The sequence below is a fragment of the Tachypleus tridentatus genome, chromosome 2 (genome assembly GCF_004210375.1).
Source record: "Tachypleus tridentatus isolate NWPU-2018 chromosome 2, ASM421037v1, whole genome shotgun sequence".
Lineage (NCBI taxonomy): Eukaryota > Metazoa > Arthropoda > Merostomata > Xiphosura > Limulidae > Tachypleus > Tachypleus tridentatus.
In genome coordinates this window covers 93,228,071-93,253,551 of record NC_134826.1, presented here as the reverse complement: position 1 = coordinate 93,253,551, position 25,481 = coordinate 93,228,071, and the positions used below count along the sequence as shown (strand labels likewise).

Below are 25,481 nucleotides of genomic sequence, written 5' to 3'. Positions count from 1 at the left end.
TTCATGGTAAAAAAATAATTTCCTTTAGTCCAATATAACACAAGAAAGGATTGTTTAAATAATTGTACAAAAAATATATAAATTTTAAAACACAAAAAATATCAGTAATATTTATAAAAAATACTAAATAACTCAATCTTAGAAACTTCTTATTTTCATGTATCAAAATTTAATAGGTGATATCAAATTATCAGATAAATTAATGAATAAAAGAAGTAAAAGAAGTTGTTACTTGTTGCACAGGACTTCCTACTTTACGATGGAGTTTGGATTTTTGTTTCACTAACAACTCTTTAAATGGTGCTTGGAGGTATTTCCCAGTATAGGGGATGTACCTGATGGACAAAAATAAAATGCACTGTTAAAACCATCTTTAATTTCAGATTCAATGACAAAAAACTTGCTAAAAAAAATCCAGGCATATCTTGTTATAATGCAAATTTACCAAAAATCTCATAATGATTTGTTTATATGTTGATACACAGCTTGTTTTGTAAATTTAATTCTAAGAATCTATGAGTGGTAGCAAAGGAAGATATATCAAAACGTGTTCCATGTTACATCTGTCATATCTGTAACCGATGAAGCCTTTCACCTAATATCAGGGCTCATTATGACTACTAGGATACAACAGATACACAAGTAGTACAGGAGCTATATGTGTGTGTGTGTGTGTGTGTGTGTCTGTGTACACATCATCAGTTTTCATTCACAACAATTATTAGGATATGAATCAGTTTAAGCAAGATAACCTTAATTATTGTCAAGTTTACTTAAGTCTAACATTAAAATTTTATATTTTGGTGATAATTAATAACAGAACATCATTTTTATTTGAGTAGTACCTATCTGTTTATTAATCTTTGAGTTTTAATTTTACTATTGTTTACAAGAACTGGCAAATCAGCAAGATGGTTTTCTTGTTCCCAAAGTGAATCATGTAACCACAGCATGAATGGGAGAAAGTGCGAGTAATTCTATGAACCCATCATTGAAAGAAAAGGTGTAGCGTATACACTGAAAAATGTCAGCCACAGAGATATGTCTTTAAATGTTGTTAACTTTATCAAATCACAGGACATACAGCATTTTTAATTACCATGCCTGGTTCTCTTCAATTTTATATAATTTATATAAAAAAGTCAAATAATAACTAAATAAAAACAACTTACCATGGTGTCCATATGGACCCCATCCATTATTTAACATATTTGTCTAAATAATTTGGCAATGAATAATGGAAATGATGACACTGTCCAAATTGATGAGCTATTGACGTTTTTGTTTAAGTTTTTTAACATAGATGTTATATATATTTATTGTATTTTATTTTACAAATTACCTTCACTATATTTTATGACTATTATAGGAATAGAAAGTCTCATATAAATAATTATTGTTGTTTTGTGCCACAAAACATTTGAGCAAAAATGCTATCAATATTGCAGTTAACTTCTTTACTGCAGTAGCAGTATTTATTCCCTTTGCAGCAACTGTTTTTGGTAATTTTATTACAATTATATCATTTTGCTACATAGTTTCACAGCTACTAAAATTATTTTTTTTTACAATTTGATAGTAGAATTCTTTATTCTATGATGTATTCTTTCATCTTTTACAAGTCAACTGCTAAACATTTTTAGGACTACTTCTTTCACTTATATAATTTACTCATCTTGATACACGAAAATATTACAGGTAAGTAAAACATAGTTGTGATAAATCTTGAGGCTTCTCTGATATTTCTTATACAAGTATAAGCATATTTGATCATTTTTCTTCTTTTTTTTCAGGTTTATTATGGCTAAATAACAATACATTCTGAAGAAGTAAAGCAGCGAATGTCAAGGAAGCCTCAGAATGTGTTCAAAATCTTGATGAAATGTTGAAAATATGTAGTAGTCAAATTACTTTTGAAAATCCTGGAGTTCCTCTGTTATGCACAATTTGCATAGCTCATGCAAACACATCCATGCAGGGATATAGAAAAAGAAGGTTAGTATATCTCTCAGATTCAACAGCACAAAGGTTAGTATATCTCTTAGATTCAACAGCACAATGCACACATCTGAACATAAATAATGTCATAAGCCCTATAGCAGCACACAAAGAAAGTATACATCCATCGATTACTGCTGGGGTCATTTTATAAACTTTACATAAGAAATGAGCAATGCTAACCAGTATCTTTAGTCAGATTTTTACAGTGAGTGTTCCAACTGTCAAAAGCATAAAATTACTTAATATGATGCAATATCAAGTCAGTAATTTCAGAATGAATACATATGAATTACATCAGTTAGTACACTAATACTAATGACTTACTTCAGTTTACTGACTAAATTCTCCACCTGATGTTCATTAAATGCAATGATGACAAAAAGTTTCTGAATATGCATTTTGATGATAGCTTTTCCAATCAATGTGGCACCAAAAAATGTCCAAAATGGCACCAAAAAATGTCCACAGGTTATACCTGCTAAGTCAAATAAGGGATTGGGGATCTGAAAAGAGAAACAAGTAATTAAGTAAATATAAATAAAACAAAGTACCTTCATCAGAGTAGAGAACAGTTCTCTGTAAGCTGAATGCCATTTAATCAGTGTTCACAAATAAGATTTTTAACTACTGCAATAAATGACATGAATCAGGTTGGACAAGAAGTAGGGAACATAAACAACAAAAAGTTAACAAAAAAAGAAAAAGTCGAAACTTCCACACATAATAAGTTTTCTATTATGGATTTTTTTTTTAATTATCATAAAGTGTAGTGTTTCACAACGTTTCAGTTTTTTACTTACTGATGCACAAGCAAGAATGCCAAAAAATCCAACTTTCTTCACTAACTTCTCAACTGCTAGTTTAGCTTTATCTAAAGCAGACTGGAGATGGAGAGAAAAAAAGGAAAGAAAAAAATTGATATTATTACTTTCAAAAATGTGTGAATTCTGAAATCTTTGAATTAATGAGGAAAGACTATTATTCCTGTTTGACAAATATTACTCACACACACACAAAAACTGTAAAACTTTCTTGGATAATGTTATACAAGTTACAGATGCACACATCTTATTATGTATCAAAAATGGAATATTAGAAAAGAAACCCAAGGACAATTTGAAGGTTGGTAGCATGCTAAACTTTATTTTTCCATTGAAAAATAGCTTCTCTGATAAATCAAAAGGTATTACAATAAAAGTATCTGGTTACATTATTTATAAATCAAAACAATTGTTTCAAATTAAGAACTACATAATAAATGGGTGAACTCTGCATCTTCATTTAGTGTTTTGCAAGTTTAAATTTAAACATATAAATGTTTTTTCCTGTCTTCTACAAGTTAAAAGCTTGTAGAAAATTAAATTAAAACATGAATTTTACATGTTTATTGTATACTTATTAATTTATATTATATACCTCAAATAATATGTTTTATCAATACTCTTCTCAATTTATTTTGGGTTTTGTATTTTAAGTGTCCTTTTAATACTATATATCTTATTTCCACCTTCTCAATCTTTATACTGAACTTTCAAGCTTTTATAAACAAATCTTGAATCTTTACTTCAGCATAAAATGCAGATGTTAATTTTTTGTGTAACCATTGTAGCTCGTACTCTTCAAATCCTTAGAATATCTTATGCTTATGATCAGTTTATAACAAAGTTAGTTACCATTTCATCAGGGTGATCCATTTTATGTTGGAGTTCTTCAAACTCTTCCAAATTTTCATTATTTGTTTCCACTCCTGACAACCTTGCTGTAGTTTATAAAACAAAACAACTATGAGATGGTTATTCATTCTTAATTAAACTTTGCAATTTAGTCTTGAGGTAAACCCATCTCATAATGTCCCACCATGTAAACTTTATCAACTGAGTAAACTTCGAACAAGAAACTGTTTGTCACTGAGGTGAATTCATAGGAAGTTGACTATGCAAAAAATCTTAATCTACAAATAATGATAATAAGAAATCTCTTTATATCAAGATTTTTAATGAGTTCTTATGGTTGAATTTAGACAAACCAGCTGAAACATCATAAATTTTCAGGCTTAATTTAGACAAACCAGCATAAAATTGGCTAAAGAACTAGCAGTAATATTTTACAAATGATTCAACTTTATTGCATTTAAATGTCCAGATAATATCAAATACCTAAATAAAAACAAGTAATAATGGGACCTAACAACTAATGTAGGCTTTTTGTGTTAATAAAAACAGGCTACTAGTATTTGATATTAAGTATTTATTATCAGGCTGTAAGTATAAATACAATAGTTAAGACTGGCATAATAGTTAAGCATTTGTAGTTTTTAGGTGTAATGGGTGCAATGAGTGGATTTTATTTGGGAACTTGGAATTGGTATGTACCTCTGAGGAAACTAGTAATGAAGATGTGCAATTTCTATGTAGAATTTGTGGGTTGTAGGAGAAGTTGGAGGCTATCCTAATCAATGTAGAAACAATATATAAAGAGAAGAACAGATTTTAAGAAATGGCAGCAGGATTTCAAGAGGAGCTTCAGCTTTTAGATTTTAGGGATACATCTGCTTTCAAGAAGTTAGAAAGAGCACTGTTAAAGTAAAAAGTAGAGAATTTAGTTATAATGAGCATATTCTGTTGAGCAACAAAGTTCAGGCCCTGGTTTCAGTAGATGAAGAAATATTGGAGAGAAGGAAAACAAAGTGGTCAGAGTCCCAAGGAATGTATAGTCCAGTATGGGAGATTTTTCTGTGGATTTTTTGTTTTAAATTGTGTATTGGTTCTTGTCATCTTGAGGTTAAAAAATGCTATTGGGTTAGTTTTTTCCTGTTCACAGGTGAACTTAATGTTGGAAGGTATAGAGTCAATGTGGTTGAAAAAAACTAAGTGTGTGTTCTGTAGATGTGAATCCAGCAATTGTATCGTAAACATACCTGTACCAGTATAGTGGTGGGTGTAAGGTTGAATTGGTTGCTTGGGATTCAATCTTTGGTGGTAGTGAATTCTATAAGGATTGCTAATTGGTTGCTGGGGATGTGTATCAATGGGTTGGGTTCTTGAATATAAAGTTCTAAAGCTATCTTGCAGGCTTCAGTTGTTGAGACTTCTGTGAAGAGAGAGATTACATCAAAACTGACCATCAAGGCTTTATGATTTAGTTGATTACGAATATAGTTAAAGTTAAGAGTCTTTGAAAAAGGACCCAGCTGATGTTACATATTTAGAAAATGCACATGCTATATATTTACCGAGGTTGTAGTTAAATGATTCATAGGTTGACATTATGAGTAGTAGTGGATAATCGGGTTTGCGAGGTTTTGGGATGCTGTATAATTATGGTACGCATGAGTCAAATAAGAATAAAGGTTTTTTGAGATTGTAACTTTTTTTTTAATTTGTAGTAGTATTTTGTTTAATTGGTTTTCATGTGTTTTTGTTGGATTTGTGTGTATTAGTTTAAATTTGTTTGTATCTGATAATATGTTGTTCATTTTTTGAATATATTCATTTTGTGTTCATTATAACTATAGCATTGCTTTTATCTGTTTTTAGAATTTTGATGTTGTTGTTTTGTTTCAGGTTGTTTTTTAGCTTTCTTTTCTGTGAAATTATGTTGATGATTTTGAGTGAAAATTATTTGAAAAAGTTGTTTAAGATACTGTTTTGAGGTGTTTCGGGAAAACAGATGTTTTCAGTTTTACCTGAAAAGTTAGGTTGTTGGTGGAATTGTTGTTGAACTTGTCTTCTTTCTGGTGGTTGTTTTCCATTATTTTGTTGGTGTTTTAGAATGGATCACCTGTCTTCTAGCTAGGTCTTCCAGGCAGGCTTTCATTTCAATGGATGGAATATTTCTAGGTGTTACTGCAAAGTTGAGTCTTTTGTTGGGTAGATGTATCTCTTTATTGTTTAATTGTCAGTCGGGTCTGTTAATTATGAGGTTTGTTGGTGGTTCATCATATTGGCGTCTTTTTTGTGGTTGGGACCTTAGTTTATCTAGTGTTTGTTGTGATGGATCTTCTTTTCCTTGTCGTTCTTACTACTGATTTGATTGATGTTGCATTGTACAAGTCCATAAATGTCTGGCTGAATGCAGCAGGCCAGTTGATTGTCTAAATTCATTTTTTGTTTCTGCAAGTGATTTAGTTCTTTATATGTCAAGTTTAACATGGGTTTTAGTAGTTTTTCTGTAAATTATGGATAATGTTTGTATATTGATTAAATTTCTTGGTTAGATTTATCTTCACAAAATTATGGATTATTTTTTCTTTCAGCACTATTGGATGAAATAAATTCCATTTCTTCTAATGATAATTTTTAGTTTAAGTTTCTTAAAAAAATCAATAGAAGAAATGACATTCCAGTAAACACTAAATTTATTCAAAAACCAGGTACAAAACTAAAGTCCATACTATTTAAAAACTACCCTGACAAACACAACACCAACATTATTTATAAAATACAATGCAACATCTGCCATGAGTTCTATATTTTAGAAACAAGCAGAAAAATGGAAACCAGATTCAAATAAAAAAAACAACACCTTAATACATTTTTTAAACACTACAAAACAAATAGACACAACATAACCTTAGCAAACACTCAGATACTAAGCATGGAAACAAATATAAACAAAAATAAAATGAAAGCCTTACTTATACAACAACTAAAACCAAAATTAAACCAATATAAAGGAACACCTTTAAACCTATACTAATTACTAACCTAACATCTAACTGCAATGTCCCTTTTAGTCCTGTACCCACTTACCCTATCATTCCTAAGATAAGTGCCCAGCAATGGTCATTTGCAAACTCTTTCTGTTAACCTAAAGATGGCCTAAGAATGTGTTGATATCCATACCAGTCATCTTGAGATACTTTGTTACTGCAAGTGGGTTTCTTGTCATCATGAAAAATGGTAGACAGTATTTTGAAAGAACATAGCCCAATGAAAAAAGAAAGACATAATTCCAGGTGGAATGCTTTGGTAAGAATCACAGTTTTAAAACATATTGTAAAGAAAGTTGCAAATGGCAGAGGTGAAAAGGAGGTTTGTGGGACTCAGTATATAAACTATGTGGAAAGTCTCTGTGCAGATCCAAAACCCCAGATGGTGAATGGGGTATTCAGTGCTCTTGTACACTTGACACATAGCTGCTTGATGTGTGGAATGAATGTGAGCTTATGGACAAAGACAAGCCCAAGAACTTTGCCTCAGGGACCACATGAAAAACAACATCACAGAAATAGAGCTCAGGATCAGGGTGAATACCTCATTGGTAGCAAAAGTGCACACCAATGATTTTAAAGAAAGAAAGGGGCAAAACCATTTGCTGTAGTTCACTTCAACAGCCAATTTAGGGCAATCTGATACTGCTGCTAGATAAACCTCATGCTCAACAACTGACATGAAATGTTGAAATTGCCAACACAGAGCCCATTTGCAACAGGTGGGGAAGTTGTAGTGATGGCATCGGTCTTTACAATGAAAAGTGTGACATTTAAGACACAGCCATCAAGAACTCTAAGTTCCTGTGGAAAAAAACGGAAAGCACTGAACCCACACAGATTTCGTGATTATTACATAATTCAAGTTGAATTAATTGATAAATGGTAGAGCACTGTCATCAAAACCTACACTGGGTGGGCAAGAGGAGATTGTTTGATTCAAGGAACCAAACAAGACTAGCATTAACTGTCCTCTCTAAAATCTTACAGAGACAGCTTGTTAAAGCAACTGGATGCTAGTTTGAAGGAATCTTAGGATGCTTTCCGGGGTCAAAAAAAAAGGTAGGACAATAGCCTGGCACCAAGCAACAGGAAATGCATTCTCCTGCCAGATCCAGTTAAAAAACCAGAAGAGTAGCAAGAGAGAGGAGAGAGATGGTGCAGTATGCTGTAGCAAATATCATCAGGTCTGGTTGACGTACTGCCAAGTTGATGAAGAGCAAGATTGAATCTCACCAGTGTAAAGGGGTAATTACCGTCATAGAAGGTGGGGGATGAAGCAGAAGTGCTAGATGCACAAGAAAAACTTTCACTAAGAATATTGGTGATACTCTAAGCATCAGCAACTACCTGGCCATCAGAAAGAAAAATCGAAAGGATACTGCACACTGACCCTGCGAATTTTGTTTCACATGACTTTGAAACTGATAGTGGAAGAGATGCTAGTTCTGTACTTAATCCAAGATTGCTTATAGCTTTGTCATTTGACCTGCCAAGCACGTGCATCAGTCGGCTGAAAAACAAAGAGGTTTAAACATGTGGGATACTTATGAAAGGTGTTCCAGGTCTGTTTTTGAGCCTTCTGTGCTATGTGGCAGGTAGGATTCCACCATAGACAAGGATGCTGTGGAAGGCGAATCGATATTTTAGGAATAGACTGAGCAGCTGCTGTCAGTAACTGCTGCCATGCAGTTATCTATTGGTGGCTTGCTAAAATTGGCAGGATCAAGTTCTGAGAGCAGTAAAAGAGGGCCAGTTAGCCTGGTCCACCTTCTATGGGTGTTGGTTGGCATCAACCATAGTCAGTCTTTTACTGCTGTTAATCTATCTGCTTCCCTTCACTTTTCTCTTATTTTCTTAAGTGATAATTTTCCTATCATTTTGAGAGAGACTGGCATAGGATTAAAAAGGGAGACAGCAACTGTTCAATGAGAGCATTAAGGTGTGATTTACCATAAATGTCCAGGAGACAGGTAGAGAGAACAAACAGTGATGACACAACCCTTTGAATGACCAAACCACTGACACTGGAATCATCAGAGAGGGTTAGGAATATACGGCCATACTGTATAGTTCAAGTAACCTGCCTTGATAATTACAGGTGGATGTGGCAATGTAAATGTCAAAATAATAACATCTGTAGGCAGCATAGTTCTGTCCTTACAATAGAGATATGGCAAACTGCAAAAAAACTTGTCTTAAGAAGCAAGCAAGGATCTCTGACTAGGGAATGTTCTTTAAATTCTTCTCAACAATAACTCCTCTTCAAAGTAACATGACGAGTAACCTCGATGGGAATACCTCCAATGGCCTTCAATTTAAGGTGGAGTTTGATGTATTATGGTGCAGATGTTTCCACAAAAATGACACCAGAATGCAAATTCCCAACTGCTTGGGGGAGCCAGCAAACTCCTCTAATCCATTTTCAATGAAAGAGAAAGACATCTACCCTAACAATTTCTCAAATAATGAAGGAAGGATGAGAAATTGAGATATGGAATCTAACTGTGCAAATCTTTTATGCAGGGGCATTTTCCTTTTTTTTTTTTTCAGTTTTATTATTATTTGCTTTTCATGGAATGGGGGATCCATAATAAATGGAGGATATTTCAGTGCCTGCTGACCCCACCAATTATGGACCCCTATGAGGGGATACACTACAATGCCAGGCAAGAACAATGCAGCAAGACCAGGGTTTTTTAAACACTACCCATACACCAGCTTTAAGCAATATTCACAACATCCAACAAGAATGTCTACAAGAATTTTAAGCTAAAGAGTGTGTTGGGGTTGGACCCCCTCAATCATCAGGATCTTCTCCTCCCCTTCATGGGTTGCTATGCACAGAAAACACATGGGTGAATGTTCAGATCCCAGATGAGGTAAACTTAAAGTATAGAACCTTCCTAGGGAGGTCCCTTCACTATGTACAGGAATCTACCTCAAGGGGCCAGTAAGAGAGACATAGACTTTTGTGACCAGATACTTCAGGTCTTGCAAATGGAGTCATGAAGGCTGAGAACAGCAGATGTGAGATTTGAAAAAGATCTCCAGATGGAGGAGATATTGGATTAGGGAAGGAAGAACTTGGAAATTTTGATGAGCCACCTCAAGCCATCTGAGAATTCCTCCTAAGAGTGAGAAAGGAGAAGTCAGTCATCTATGCAGAAATGTAAGTGTAGGCCCAGACCACACACATATGACAAGAAAAGGCTCACACAATGCAATTGAATGTTAAAGGGCTGATGCTGTTCCAAACTAAATGGCACAGGCTGACACTCAAATTACTGCATATAGTCATTAACATCTACACATTTTCCCTTTTTGAAAGAAAATTTGATTGTTACACATACAACACTCAACAAAATCTAACAATATCTATGAAAGCTCTAATACTATATACAGGGAGAGTTAGTGATTTGCCATTACCACAAATATCACTTCAATTAGAATTTTAAAATGTAACACTGAATACTGCATCAAATTTTCTTCTTTACATGAGTCTGGCAAGGGTACAATATATAACAGCTATGTTAATTCCAGTAATTAGTGACATGCATTTCCATTCTCAAACTGAAGTCACTCAAACACTTATCACTAAGCATAGGATTAATATCAGATAAAAGGCAATAAAGGAAAACCAAGGTAGTTTACTTTTAAATCATGAATCTAATTAAGACTCAATGAGTAACATGGTGTGGCTTGAAATGAGACTAATCATGATACAGTCACATTAAAAAAAACCTCAAAACTACAATAAGTAAATATACCAAAAATTACTACCAGTACTTATAAACATAATGAAAAACAACAATTAGGAAAAGACAGTTAACAATGGACAAAAATTTCATAAACAAAAGTAAAGAAGTTTATGATTTATTAAGTATTTAGTTTGTTCCTTACCTGCTTTTGCCATAAAATATGGAGGTAGCTCTCCTAATGCTGTGCCAGCCCCCTTAAATAAGAAACAAAGATTAAAGACATTGACTTCTTTGAAATGGAACATTAGAATAAGGAGCAACTAATTTTAAAGGCTAAATCATACTATTAATTAACATGAATAAGAACTAAATCACAATATTGTTAGCTCTACTAACAAAATATTTCAGTATTAATATAAAATATACAAATATTAAAACATAAATATTATTTATCATTTTTGAAAAGAAAATGTAAAGGAAAGTTTCAAAAATTAAGCAGTGTTACACCTACCCACATGAAAGCCTCCAGTCGAACTTTGCTCATTATGCTGAAAATTGTTATTACAGAATGGGTCCCATTGTTATGACCTGGACAGAGAATTCTAGAAATAAAAACAGTGACCCAGATGAATTTTCAAAGGTAATGAAAAATTTATAATAATGTTTTGATATCAAACTTACTAAAGCAGTAAAAGAAATTATCAATTTATAAAACAAAATTGAAATTTAAATGCAAACAAAAAAAACTACGCTGCACCAATACTGTTACTACAATACCACAAATCTTCACAAAAATTGGCAAATAACATTTGGAAAACTTTAAGCATATCTCTATTCATTATTATTAGTTTTTATACACAGTATCTTAAAGCAGTGGCTTCCAACCTGTGGTACATATGTCCCTGAGAGTACATACAAATCTTTGAAAAACATTTAAAAGGAAACCCCACAGCTCAAAACTGACAAGATCAGTGACAAAACATTAATATTACAGTTCGTATTAAAGTAGAATCTCACAGAAGGTTGAGGTTGATGAGAGGTTTATGGTGCAAAGCAACAAGGCTACCTACACCAAGCAAGGTGTAAATATACAAAAACAAAATATTATACAAGATAAAAATATAAATCAGGTAAAAAACAAAGTTCTAAATGCAGGTAAAAGACTTAAAGAGAATTAAAAAAGGTAATTTCACTGCCTTGTGGGTCACTGTCAACCCTCAAAGAAAAATGAAGGGGGGCAGAGAGAGAGAGATGAATGGTAGTAAAAGAATGACTAAGGATTGTGGAAATAATTATAAAAGCCAGTACTGAAGAGAGAAAGATTGTGATCCAAAAGTATATTCCCTAACAATTGACACCTCCCATCAATATCAGCACCACTTCCAGAGAGGATTGTGTCCAATGAAGACTCCCAGAATTAAAAGGGAGACAGCAACTGTTTAATGAGAGCATCAATGTCTGATTGATCATAAGTTTCTTGAGAAGACAGGTAAAGAGAGAAAACAGTGGTGGTGTGACTCAAGGAAATATGGATGACAACGGCCTCCAAGGGTGTATCAAGCTGCAAAGAAAGAGGGGACATCCTGATTGACCAACAGTGCTGCCCCTCCATGCATTTTTTCATCATCCAACCTGTCATTCTCATAAAAAGAAAACTGATGAAAGGCAACTGTATCAGCAGTTTTCAAAAATGTTTCCTGTTAGGAAACAGAAACATGATGATAGGAATCAATCAATGTCTGAATATCATCCAGATTAGAATGGAAACCTCAACAGTTCCACTGTATCAAAGTGGTTATTTTATTTAGGTGAAGAACCCTTTGATTTATAATCATGTTTTTCTTCACCAGAAGGAGGTCTGTTGACCTCCATGGATTTTGTCCAGGGTCAAGAGGGCAGGTCTGTGTCAGTAGGCAGAGATTCAAGCAACCAGCAACTGAGGGCATGAATGAATTACCATTCTACATCTTAGGGATGAAGGTGGAACCAAGCAGACACCAGAAGCCGGGGCTGAAGGAAGTTGACCTAGGCAGGTACTGGAAGGAATAGTGGGAACAGAGACAAGATTAAGCATTGACTTGTCAACTTACTTAACCAAAGAGGGCAAAAGACTCTTCTCACAGTTGGAGAGTGATTCTACTGGAGGCTTGAAAAGATTTGTCTGCACTCTCACTGTAACAGTGGAACATAATGCAACAGCATATGTTTGAGATGGAGTTGAGGACAATAACTTCCAAGTCTCTTGGTATGAAATATTATAGACAGTACATAAATGTTGTACTGCCTTCTCCTTCACCTATTAGAGCAAATAAGAGGGGTGTGAAACACCACAATTAAAAAATGAGGGTCCATTTGACACTTGTAGGTGTCATGGTCTTTGCCACCACAAATGCCTTTGAATATCCAAACCACTGGCAGTAAAACATCTGAGAGGGTTAGCAAAGTATGGATGTACTATACAGTTAAGATAACCTACCTTAATGGAGGCAGGTGGAGGTGGTGATGTAAACATCAAAATTAAGACATTTGTCAGCATCATAATTCCATCCTTACAAGTAGAAATATGACAAACAGCAAAAATGTCTTGGCAGGAGAAACTGGTGAAGATGTCTGGCTCGAGAATGTTCTTCAAACCTCTCTCAAAATCACCCTTTAGGAGGAATTTAAAGTAGCATGGTAAGTAACCTGAATGGATATATCCCCAACAGTCTTCGACCTCAAGAGGAGTTCACTGTGTTACAGGGTAGAAGTTTCTACCAAAATGACTACAGAATGCAACTTCCTTACCAAAGAGCTAGGAAGCCTCTCTAATTTCTTTTGGATGAAAAAGGAAAACATTTGTCCCAAGGATTTGTCTGATAAAGAGTGGAGAATTAATAATCATGAGATAGGTTCTGGCTGTGGTGGCAATGTTGTAACAGAGTCGTCTATGCATGGTCGTTTACCAATGAGCTGTTTTTTTTAATGATTTTTCACGACTGAGGAATCAGTAATAAAGAGAAGATTCATATTCATTGTCCCCTGACCTCACCCACTACAGAATCCTATGAGGAGATGCACTACAATGCTAAACAAGGGCACTGTAGCAATGCCAGGGTTTCATGAGCACTACATTCAAACATCAGCATCTGATAGTGTCCACAATACTCATTGAAAACATCCAACACTGGTACCCAGTTGACCCTAGCCCAAGCAGGACCAGTTGATCAACCCTGGGGGGTTCAACCAAAGGCCAACTGTCTACAGGAATTCAAGGACAAAATGACATGTTGAGGTTGGAGCCCTCAACAACCAGGATCCTCTTCTCCCCTTCATGGATCAATACATAGAGCAAATTAGCAAAGGGAAGATTTGGTATTTTTACTTTCCTTCCCTGGGAGGTCCCCTCACCATGCAGGAATCCACCTTGAGGGGAGTAATCTCTTATGCATAAACAGTATTTTTCATTTCATCAGAAACTTGTGTGTTCATGTACAGGAATCCACACAGAGGATCTCATACAAAAATCTAAGAAAAATGTAGTTTTGTGACATTAATTTCAGAATTTCCAAGTAATACAAATTAACAAGGAGTTTAAATATACGAGTCAAATGTGAACACAACAAAGTAAAACAATTTAGTACTGTGAACATAAGAGAAACATTCTGACTATTTAAGAAGAATTTCCATTTATAAGGCTTTGTTCTATTATTATTACATGTTCTACAATGCTTGGAGTTCAATTCATTTAATAAATACCTTTGAAGCATAAGGGTCATTCTGAATGAACACTTTATTATTGTGCTTGTCTTGATCTATTTTCCAATTATTTAATTTCTAAGTTAATCAGTAGTTTAGTTTATAATTTAAGAATAATAAAAAATTATTATCCTTTACATCTTTGACATATTTGAGATAAATAGGTAGATTTCTATTATTTATTCCCATTACAAAAAGAAAGATCAAGGCAAATACAGCCCTTCTTTGTTGAAAAGGTTTTTCTTGAACTTAATTTGCTGTATTTGATAATATATTTATCAAGTTACTAAAAAATGTTAAAATGCTTTTGTTTTGAGTCTAAAATAATACTTAAAAGTACAGAATACCAATGTATAATATTTGTATGTTTTCCAAGATTCTAATTTATTGTGAGTTTTCACATAACCTGTACATGTATGTATACTCACTCATCAGGATATGGTGGTTCTGGAAAGTTCAGACTCTCACACTCATATGCTGCCAGTGTCACTGCTGCTATATGTGGCCCCTGAAAACCATACACGCTTACACATAAAATATTATATACAGATTATGAGAAGATCAGCAAGAAGTTATCCTTTAAACTGCTAATATCTGACTTATTATTGAGTATTTTCTGAAATCTATGAATGTGTACAAGATTTTGACAATATTGTCTTTCAGAAGCTAAAATGGAGACCTACTTCAATACCCAAAGACTTAGTAAGCTGTTCCATTTCAAATTACATTTTCCTTAGCTGTGGGTCATCAACTGATACTGAAATATCAGGCCAAACATAACTGCATCGTCTTTGTAAAATAAGTTACAGAAGCCACTGTTGAAACTCTGAGAGCATATGAACTTTATATAATATTAGTTCTTATATCCTTATTTTTGTACCCATAAATGTCTGTACATGTCATTTTAACAATGTCAGCTTTTTATCAAAACATTCAAATGTTGATTTTTTTTTGTTTTTGCAACATGAAAGACTATTATTCCTAAACTCCTTGATGAAACACTAATGTTATCAGTAATTCCTACAGTTTTTTTTCTTTTGCTTGGGATCTTGAGATGGATTGTGTACTGTAGATTAGTATGCTACAGACTACAAATTGTTGAAAAAAATGAATAAATATGGTTGTCAAGAGGAAGAATCTATATAGGTTACATACAATCAGGTACTTCATGAGTAGAGGTTGTAACTAGAATTAGTTATAGACCTCAGTGTGTACAGTTCTAGTCTCCTTATCTAATAAAAGATACTAACTTATCCAAACAGATTCAAAGTACAGCTATTAAAATTACTGGAAGGATGGTTTATTTGCATTGTTTATGGAATAGCTATCCATAATTTTGAACTGGCAACAAGAGAGAGAAGGCAATAGGCTAGCAGCATCCACCACCAACTACTGAACTATTTTTTACCAGTGAATGACTGGACTGACTGTCACATTATAATGCCACCACATCAAACAGGTTGAACATGTTTGGCAGCAGGTGATAGGTTGAGGGTTCAAACCACCAGGTCATGCCAGGTCCTCCAGGGATGGAAGCGTTATGGGAAAACAATGAAAATACAATATATTTTTTTTTAAATCAGAAAAGGTGGATAAAAGGTGATATTATTAAAATTTACAACATTATCTAGAGGACTGATAGAAAATAAAGTTGAAGATTTGGAATGACAGCCTACACTACAGTTAAGACAATTTTATTTTTCTAACAGGGTCACTGGTTTATAAAATGGTTGATAAAAAAATTATTCAAGAACATTTTGGAAAAACTACGTATTTCACTGATGAAATTGTTCCAAAAATTATAGAAGTTACATGACAAACACAGTATACAGATATACAAATAAATATTTAAAAAAAACATTTTTGTTATTACAATTTAAAAAGAATTAAGACATAATATTGAACTAAAACTAAATTTCTTTAACATTATAAAACTGACAATGAATTGCAATTTACAAAGCTGTAGATTTGTTCAAATGTTTACTTCAAGTTTGATTGTGAATAAAAAGACATTTTTACGTGTTTCTATGAATGAATAATGTTATATTTCAGATTGCAAACTTGTATTTTATTTTTAGCAGCATGGTTTTATGGCATAATGTCATTCTGTTTAATGAATTTTTTTAAATTTCTAATTTGCTAGTTTCTGAAAACACAGAGAGTAAATATTGTAAATAACATATAGCTGTCCACATCAAACTTTGAAAATTTAAGTTTGTGCATCTTTTCTGTTATCTTTTTAAAAGTTATGAGTTATCAGCACAATATATAACTGAGTATAAATATTCCAATTAAAAAAAAGTAATAATAAATGTAACAGTGAACCAGAATGACCACATATAAACTGGTGGTCTGATCAGCCTGTAGTCTGTGATGTTTGAAACTCAGTTGAAAAAACACAATGTACTTAAAACTTTTGACAAGTAACCACTTTAGCAATTGGTCATAATTCATCATGGTTGGCCAAAGATATACCTAACCATGCATGAGTGTGTGTATGATATTCTTCACATGTTTCAGCAGTCTTGTATTTCATTGATCAACACCTAAGCATAAACTGCATCTTTCATCTCTGTTTACAAATGACATATTCAGTAGGGCATTTTTCAATGTTATTGTTAATCTTGAACTTTCAAACAAACTGGTTCTTACAAAATCCCATGGGTGAAACATATAAAACAAGCTTGTTCAGATAAATTACCATGTTGTAAATATATTAACACACTATATACGTAAAAATGGGTTGTATTGGTAGAGAAAGCTCTATGTAGAAAAGTGAACAACGTTTCGACCTTCTTTGGTCATCGTCAGGTTCAAAAAGAAAGAAAGAGGTAACTGACCAACAGCTGACCACATGTTTGAAGGCGGTTGTATAATTGAGTGTAGGAATGTAGAGGTCATGCTTAGATGTTGGATTATATTTATTAATACAGGTATAAAGGTGTTCCTTTTTTATTGGTTTATTTTGGGCTTAAGATATTGTATAAGTAAGGCTTCTTTAATTTTCCATTTGTTTATGTTTGTTTCTTTATTTAGTATTTGGGTGTTTTCTATGGTTATGTTGTGTTTATTCGATTTGCAGTGTTCAAAAACGTGTGAAGGTGACTTTTTGTGTTCTTTGAATCTGGTTTCCATTTTTCTACTTGTTTCTCCAATATAGAAGTTGTGGCAATTATCACATTGTATTTTATAAATAATGTTGATGTTGTGTTTGTCAGTGTAGTTTTTACATAGTATAGACCTCAGTTTTGTGCCTGGTTTTTGAATAAATTTGGTATTAACTGGAATGTCATATTTTATTATTAGTTTTTGCCAAATGTTGGTTATTTTTCTGCTGATGTCAGGAATATATGGTATGCAGCCGTATATGGTTTGGCGATTTTTTAAATCATGGGGTATATTTACTTTTGTTAGTTGATTTTGCTTTCTGTCTAGGTGTGTGCGTATAATGTTTTCTACGGTTTGTGGAGGAAACTTGTTGATGTTGATGAACTATTATTTTATTTTGTCATTATGGAATATGGGTGATATAGTCTAATATGGGTGATTTCAGTGGATTCCCGTTTTAAATTGTGTATCAGTTCTTGTAATTTTGAAGCTAGGAAATGATATTTGTTTGCTTTCTTCCTGTTCACATGTGAAGTTAATGGTGGGATGTAAAGAGTTAATGTGATTGAAAAAATTAAGTGTGTATTCTGTAAATCTGAATCCTGCAATCGTATTTTCTACATATCTGTACCAATATAGAGGTGGATGTAATGCTGTGTTAATTGCTTGTGTTTCAACTTGTCTCATAAAAATATTGATTAGAACTGGTGATACTGGAATGCCCATGCTTAGGCCACTTGTTTGTATATAGTTGTGGTTGTTGAACATGAAGTTTGGCTTCATCCTGGTGAATTCTATGAGGGTTGCTAACTGGTTGCTGGGAATGTCTATTGATGGGTTAAGGTCTCAGATATAGAGTTCTAAGGCTATCTTGTAGGCTTCAGTGGTTGGGACTTCTGTAAAGAGGGATATGACATTGAAACTGGCCATTAAGGCTTTATGATTAAGTTGATCAAGGTTAGATCTGAAATTAAAGGAGTCTTTGATGAATGAGCTGGATGATTTTACATATTTGTAACATGCTATGTATTTACCAAAATTGTAATTAAACGATTCATATGTGGACATTATTGGTCGCAGTGGACAACCTGGTTTATGGGGTTTGGGAATGCCATATATCTCGTCTGTGTTTAATTGTTGGTCGGATCTCTTAATTATGAAGTTAGTCAATGGTTTGTTGTGTTGGTGTCTTTTCTGTTGTTTGCATCTTAGTTTTTCTAGTTTTTTGTTGTGGCAGATCTTTTTGTCCCTGTTGTTCCTAGTGTTGATTTGGCTTATGTTTTGTTGTATGCTGGTTTAATGCAGCATCCCAGTTGATGGTCAAGGCTCATTTTTTGTTTCTGTAAGTCATGTAGTTCTTGTAGTTCATGTTCAACGTGGCTTTAAGTAGTTTTTTCTGTAAACTTTGGATAATGTTTGTGCATTTATTAAAATTTTTTGACAGTTTTACCTTTATCAACAGAAGAAATGACATCTATTTTATTCAACAATGTAGAACAGAACAACTAACCCCTAACTTTGTAATGTTTTGGTTTAAGTGTTTTAGTTTCTTTACAATCATATGAGTGTGTACTGCTAATAGTAGTGTAATGTATGTTAGTCCAGACATAATGGTTACAAAGATAAGTACAAATATATAAAGAAAACCCAGAGACTTACACTTCTTGTACAGTCGCCATGATAAAATAACAAAACTATGCTCACCAGATAAAATTAATGACAAATTAGACAAAATAAAACAATAGTTCATCAAATATATAAAGAAAACCCAGAGACTTACACTTCTTGTACAGTCGCCATGATAAAATAACAAAACTATGCTCACCAGATAAAATTAATGACAAATTAGACAAAATGAAACAATAGTTCATCAAATATATAAAGAAAACCCAGAGACTTACACTTCTTGTACAGTCGCCATGATAAAATAACAAAACTATGCTCACCAGATAAAATTAATGACAAATTAGACAAAATAAAACAATAGTTCATCAACATCAATAAGTTTCCTCCACAAACTGTAGTAAACACACACACCTAGACAAAAAGCAAAATCAACTAACAAAAGTAAATATACCCTATGATTTAAAAAAATCACCAAACCATATACGGCTGCATACCATATATTCCTGACATCAGCAGACAAATAACCAACATTTGGCAAAAACTAGTAATAAAATATGACATTCCAGTTTATACCAAATTTATTCAAAAACCAGGCACAAAACAAAGGTCTATATTGTGTAAAAACTACTGACAAACATCACACCAACATTATTTATAAAATACAATGTGATAACTTCCACAACTTCTATATTGGAAAAACAAGCAGAAAAATGGAAACCAGATTCACATAGCACAAAAAGTCACCTTCACACGTTTTCAAACACTGCAAGTCAAATAAACACAACATAACCATAGAAAACACCCAAATACTAAATAAAGAAACAAACAAACAAATGCAAAGTTAAAGAAGCCTTACTTATACAACAACTCAAGCCCAAAATAAACCAATACAAAGGAACACCTTTATACCTATATTAATAAATATAATCCAACATCTAAGCACACTCTCTACATTCTTACACTCAGTTGCACAACCCTCTTCAAACATGTGGTCAGCTTTCGATCAGTTACCTCTTTCTTTCTTTTTGAACCTGACAATGACCAAAGAAGGTCGATATGTTGTTTGCTTTCCTACATTGAGCTTTCTCTACCCATACCAGTCATTTTTACATATATATTTTTCTCTACAAGTGGCTTTTCTTGTCATCACAGAATATTAATACACTGTTTCTATATTACTAAAACTAGAATGTTAGTTTTATATTAAGTAATTACATACATTAAAAATAGATAATTCACAATAAAAGAAACCCAATGACTTAGGTGATTTTAAAAGTTAGATGTTACTTCTTCAGATATTAATTGGGAGTTAATAAGTTAAACATTTTGGTACAGTTTTTTATGCAGTGTTTTAGGTAACTCAGGAATAATTTATAGATGAAAAACTACCTAATTTGTTTTAATATTAGTACATTTACCAGATATAACAGAAATGTGTGCAATCCAGTTCCTAATCCAACTGAAGACAAGACTCCTAATCCTACCCAGTAGGCACACCATAGCAGCTGCTTCTCCAGGGCCTCAAAATACTATTAACAACAACAAAAAAAGTTAAGACAGCTAACACAGTTAGAGAAGATCAATGTGTGTAACACAGACAGTTGATAGTTACAGAAGATCCTTATGTGCAACATTTAGACAGGTAACAAAGTTATAGAAAATCTATGTGTGCAATACCTAGACAATTAACAGAGTTATATAATACCCATATCAAAGTGATACGAAAAACAATCATATGTGCAGTACCTAGACACATAACACAGTTAGAGAAGATCCACTAATACAATACCTATATAATTAATATAGTTAGGAAAGGTCCATGTGTGTAATACATAGATAGCACAGTTAGAAAAGACCCATGTATGCAACACCTACCCAGTTAGCATAGTTAGAAAATATCTGTGTGTGTGACACCTAAACAGTTAACACAGAGAATATTTATGCACACAATACATTCTTGATTTTACACCCAGTATTAAGTTTCAAATGATTCAAGAAATACATGGTGTATCTCTCAGTCTTAAATTTAAATCCAACTTCAATACTGAACATCACAACATAAAAATTATAATTTATTTTTCATAAAACTGTATAAAATCATAAAACAATACATAAAAAGGACTTAATGTTGCAATTCAGTTGTTAAAAATCTTGCAAGTTTTAACTTTTTTGTATGTTTTATCTGAAATGATATTCATCATTTTGTAATTTGCATGATTCATATTTGACAAAGATTGTATTTTTCATAAATATTGCACCATAGATGTATCAAAACTTTACTGGTCCAGTTTCTAAGTTTGAAATTTCAAGTAATTTAAGCTTTGAGTAAAATTTTGTGCAACTGTTGTTATATTATTAAGGCACAAGTCATAAGTTGGAAGACATACTTAGCTACAAATGCTTTGTTTCAGCAAATCCAATGAGATTTTCATACATAAGGAATTGATATTATAAGGTAACAAGTTTTCCTACATCATGTGGAATTATTTTTATTTATGATACAACATTTTTTTATGATTTCTGATATTATTTTATTATTTTTTTATATTCATCAAAACCTTTAATTGAATAACTTACTTTCTGGTGTGGTCCTTTCAAATGGTATAATAAAACTCCAAACATTATGAATACATGAACTATAAGAACTATTCTTTTATGTAACAATAATCTGAAAAAAAAACACACCAAAAAACCATTACACTCTGCAAAATACAACAGTGTTTAAAAACTAATTTTTATCAATTATAACAATTTTATGGAACATAGTAAATAAGACACATTATAATAGCAAAAATTTAAAAGCAGTAAATGATTAATCTTAATTATGAATTTTTAGTGCAATCTCATATTTATGGCTTTTAACCAGACAATATTGCATTTAATAAATTCTAGACATTTTAAAAAATTAATATAATCTTATTTCAACATTTAATGTCCTACTAATTCTATCGTACTTACTTTAGTCCATAATTTTGAAGAGCAATAAATAATTCTGAAATAAAATATTTAAGAGTTACTATTGGTCTCCTCCATAAAACTATGCTTTCTCTCTCTTCATTCAAGTAGCATGAACACCTTTTTGTTTGCAACTGACCAGAAAAGCATGCAGTCGCATCTCCATTATTGGATGCTTCACGTGATATTCTGTGCTTGACACCTTCCATTCTGTCTGCCATTTTTAAAATGTGTTTTTTATACTTCTTATCTAAAACATTAAATAATCATGATTATACAATACCATATAACTGCACAACCTCTATAATATTACTAATGATTAACATATCATTAATTGTATAATTTAAACACATTTAAAAGGTAAAACTATTGTCACTATTATTCGCCAAACTCCAAAAATATAATAATCTGAGGCATAATACGATAAAATAGTTAATACAAGTGATATTTTTAGTTCTATACTTATGAAAAGTTTATACTTACAAATCCTAGATAAGAATGGCTTCCTTTACCCTTAACTATTCATAACTTTCCATGAAAAGTTCTAAACCTTTCTTTCAGTTTCAAGTAAACAGAAGATGTAAATAACTCCTTGTCTGACTTTAACTTAGTCTAAGGTATAACAAAGAAACTTCACTTCAAAATTTACATTTTCTCCCATATTAATATATAACATTAACTGCTCGATGGTCAAAATAAAGATACAAATATAAACAAATTATGTCTGTTACTTTTGTCTACTGCTTAACTTCGAATTTTAAAGTTTTTTTATTCCACGTACTATTTGATTTTTGTGTATAATATCTATTACCAAGTGGTCTTGACTCCAAATTCCAATTACAAGATCATCTATAAACACTCACTATATTTTTGAATAAAATATCTATAGTACTAGTACAACTATATTATTACAACAGAGCAGTAAATATCTAAGATGAAAATAGCCACTATTCCTACTCTAACATTTACTAAATAGTAAAGTATTAAACTATAAAGCAAATAATAACTTAATAACACAAATTATAATACAATTTATATAACTATTAATTTATTTAAAATGCTGTTTTAAGTTTTCCATAACAAAGAAATATAACAATTAAAGTTTGATTGAATAAACTCACCACAATTAAAAGAAGCTGATTTGTTTTCAAAAATTATCTTATTAAAGCCTGTATATATTGGTCACGATAATAATAATATTTTTCTTCAATTCATATTTAAAATAATTTAATACAACAAAACACACGTGTATCCTTCTATTCTTCTACAGAACCACACGCGTAACTATGTGGATTGAGCAGACGTGGTAACAAACGCAACAGTAAATTTGCTTGGCTACCGCTAGAGGCGTCTTTTCCAAACTTGAATTATTCTCTAATGTAACATTATTCTCTAAACTCTTTTTTATATTCTAGATTATCTTTCAAGAACCAAGTAAACATAAAACAATTTTGGTGTCTCAAAGGAACATACCTTCAATAAACCACTGAGGAATTCATACAACTATTTACGTTAGCGTGCATCTATTCATTTGTATGTAACAATATTGTCATCACAGTCGGGTCTTTTCATTAAATCTGGAACTTTTAGAGTGTCAACATTCGTGCCTCATTATGTTGGGTACGTCACACTTACTCTTGGGGTTTTATAATTTTGTATAGACAATGAAACTAGTGAAAAGCTTTGCGGAAATGTTAAAGTTTATATTACACGTTGTCAAACAAACTACATTTGTTTAGAAATATATATATAGGTTTTACCAAATATAAAGCCCAATCTATCTTTAACACTTACTACTTTTATTGCAAATAAGTACGAATTAACAAAACCTTTTTTTCTACATCTTCCACCTTTGCTTTCAATATGTGTCTTTAAGATATTTCGAATTGTTGATTTCATTCATTGTCGTCATATAACCTAGGTAGCAATGGAAATGATACTCAACATCAAAGAATAGTTGGTTATATTGCATTAAGCACAAAGCTACACAATGGGCTATCCATGCTCTGCCCACAACAAGTATCGATACCCAGTTTCTGGCATTGTAACCCGCAGATACACGCATCAAATAGTACATAAATTCAATAAACTTCGGTTAACAGAAGAAAATGAAATATATATATATATATACTCTTCAAAACAAGAAACGCAAAAGGGATATTTTTGTTATTTTAAAGAGAAATATATGTAATAACGTTACAAGCTCAGAGTATGTAATGTTACACGTGTTAAGGCACTGATTGTCACACCAAAATGACAATAAATGTTGTGCACTTTGAAAACGGAGAAAAACATCGGATTTTTCGCCAAAACGCATGCGTGTCCAATAAATTTGTTTGAAAGATCTGCATGTTCTGCAAGTGCAACATGTGCAAAATCCCTATAAAAGTGACAGGTTTTCGGTTTTTTATAGCTCAGTGTTAAGCCACCGACACGCAATACAGTTACGCCAAGACTGACTGAAGCACAACGCAACAACGCCATTGGTCGCATGGAAGCAGGCGAATCTCGATGAGATGTTGCCAGAGCTGTGAATGTCCATCCAAGCACCATCACAAGGCTATGGGATCGTCACCAACAACATGGATCAATTCGTGACCGTCCACGATCTGGCAGACCTCGTGTGACCACGCCCGCACAAGATCGCAACATCCGGTTACGTCACCTTCGGGATAGAACCACCACTGCGACGTCTACTGCCTCAACCATACCAGGGATGCGTAGGATTTCCGATCAGACCGTACGCAACCGTCTACAAGATGCAGGAATCCGACCTCGACGTACAGGCAAAGGCGTCATCCTCATCCAGCAACATCGTCAAGCACGGCTGCAGTGGACTTGAGCACATCGGGTATGGCCTCATCGACGATGGAGGCATGTTTGGTTCAGCGATGAATCATGTTTTATGCTTCGTAGGCAGGATGGAAGGACCCGTGTTTACCGTCACCGAGGTGAACGTTTTGCAGCAAACTGTGTGCAGGATGTTGACAGATTTGGTGGTGGCAGCGTCATGATGTGGGCTGCCATCGCCTACAATGCCAGAACAGACCTTTTGCACATTCGAGGGAATCTTACGGCTCAACGATACGTCGACGAGATTCTTAGGCCCCATGTGCAACCCATCATGGTGAACGTCAATGACGTTTTTCAACATGACAACGCTCGACCTCACACAGCCCGACTCACAACTGTCTTCTTGAGACACCACAACATCAACGTTCTTCCCTGGCCCTCCAGATCACCAGATTTAAACCCCATCGAACATCTTTGGGACGAGTTGGGCCGACGTCTGCGACGGTGACAACCTCAACCGCAGACTCTACCTCAGCTTGCAGCAGCTTTGCAGGCTGAGTGGACAGCCATTCCACAAGATGTGATTCGTCATCTCATCGCTTCCATAGGCAGGAGATGCCAAGCAGTTATTGATGCTCACGGGAGGCATACTCGTTACTGACGTTGAGTGACGTTAAACTTCACCTAGTGAGCGTGGACTTCGCCTTTGCAGACTTTGAATGTTCAGCAGTGAATGTGCAAAGTTTCACACATGTCATACAGAACTACCCGGAATAAACTTGTTAACAATTTGTCTCATATTTTGCCTTTTGCGTTTCTTTTTTTGAAGAGTATATATATATGTATGT

General features: G+C 33.3%; 1 protein-coding gene across 4 annotated transcripts in view; it reads right to left on the bottom strand.

Annotated features, from left to right (window-relative positions):
- The window catches only part of LOC143244563 (vacuole membrane protein 1-like), a 32,834-nt gene extending 9,696 nt beyond the window's left edge, over positions 1–23,138 (bottom strand). For 2 of the 4 annotated variants that reach the window (XR_013025205.1, XM_076489489.1), the window contains exons 1-11: positions 22,962–23,138; positions 21,844–22,090; positions 21,463–21,553; positions 20,304–20,414; positions 14,580–14,659; positions 10,925–11,015; positions 10,616–10,667; positions 3,675–3,760; positions 2,802–2,882; positions 2,326–2,504; positions 233–335 (exon numbers count right to left, since the gene is read on the bottom strand). Coding sequence is in view for 3 of the 4 variants with exons in the window: in XM_076489489.1 (XP_076345604.1) it covers positions 233–335; positions 2,326–2,504; positions 2,802–2,882; positions 3,675–3,760; positions 10,616–10,667; positions 10,925–11,015; positions 14,580–14,659; positions 20,304–20,414; positions 21,463–21,553; positions 21,844–22,061 (1,092 nt within the window). In the remaining variant the exon portion in view is untranslated. The remainder of the gene's footprint in view (positions 1–232; positions 336–2,325; positions 2,505–2,801; positions 2,883–3,674; positions 3,761–10,615; positions 10,668–10,924; positions 11,016–14,579; positions 14,660–20,303; positions 20,415–21,462; positions 21,554–21,843; positions 22,091–22,961) is intronic. The other 2 variants (XM_076489488.1, XM_076489487.1) reach the window with 2 other exon arrangements.
- Between the last annotated feature and the right edge of the window lie 2,343 nt (positions 23,139–25,481).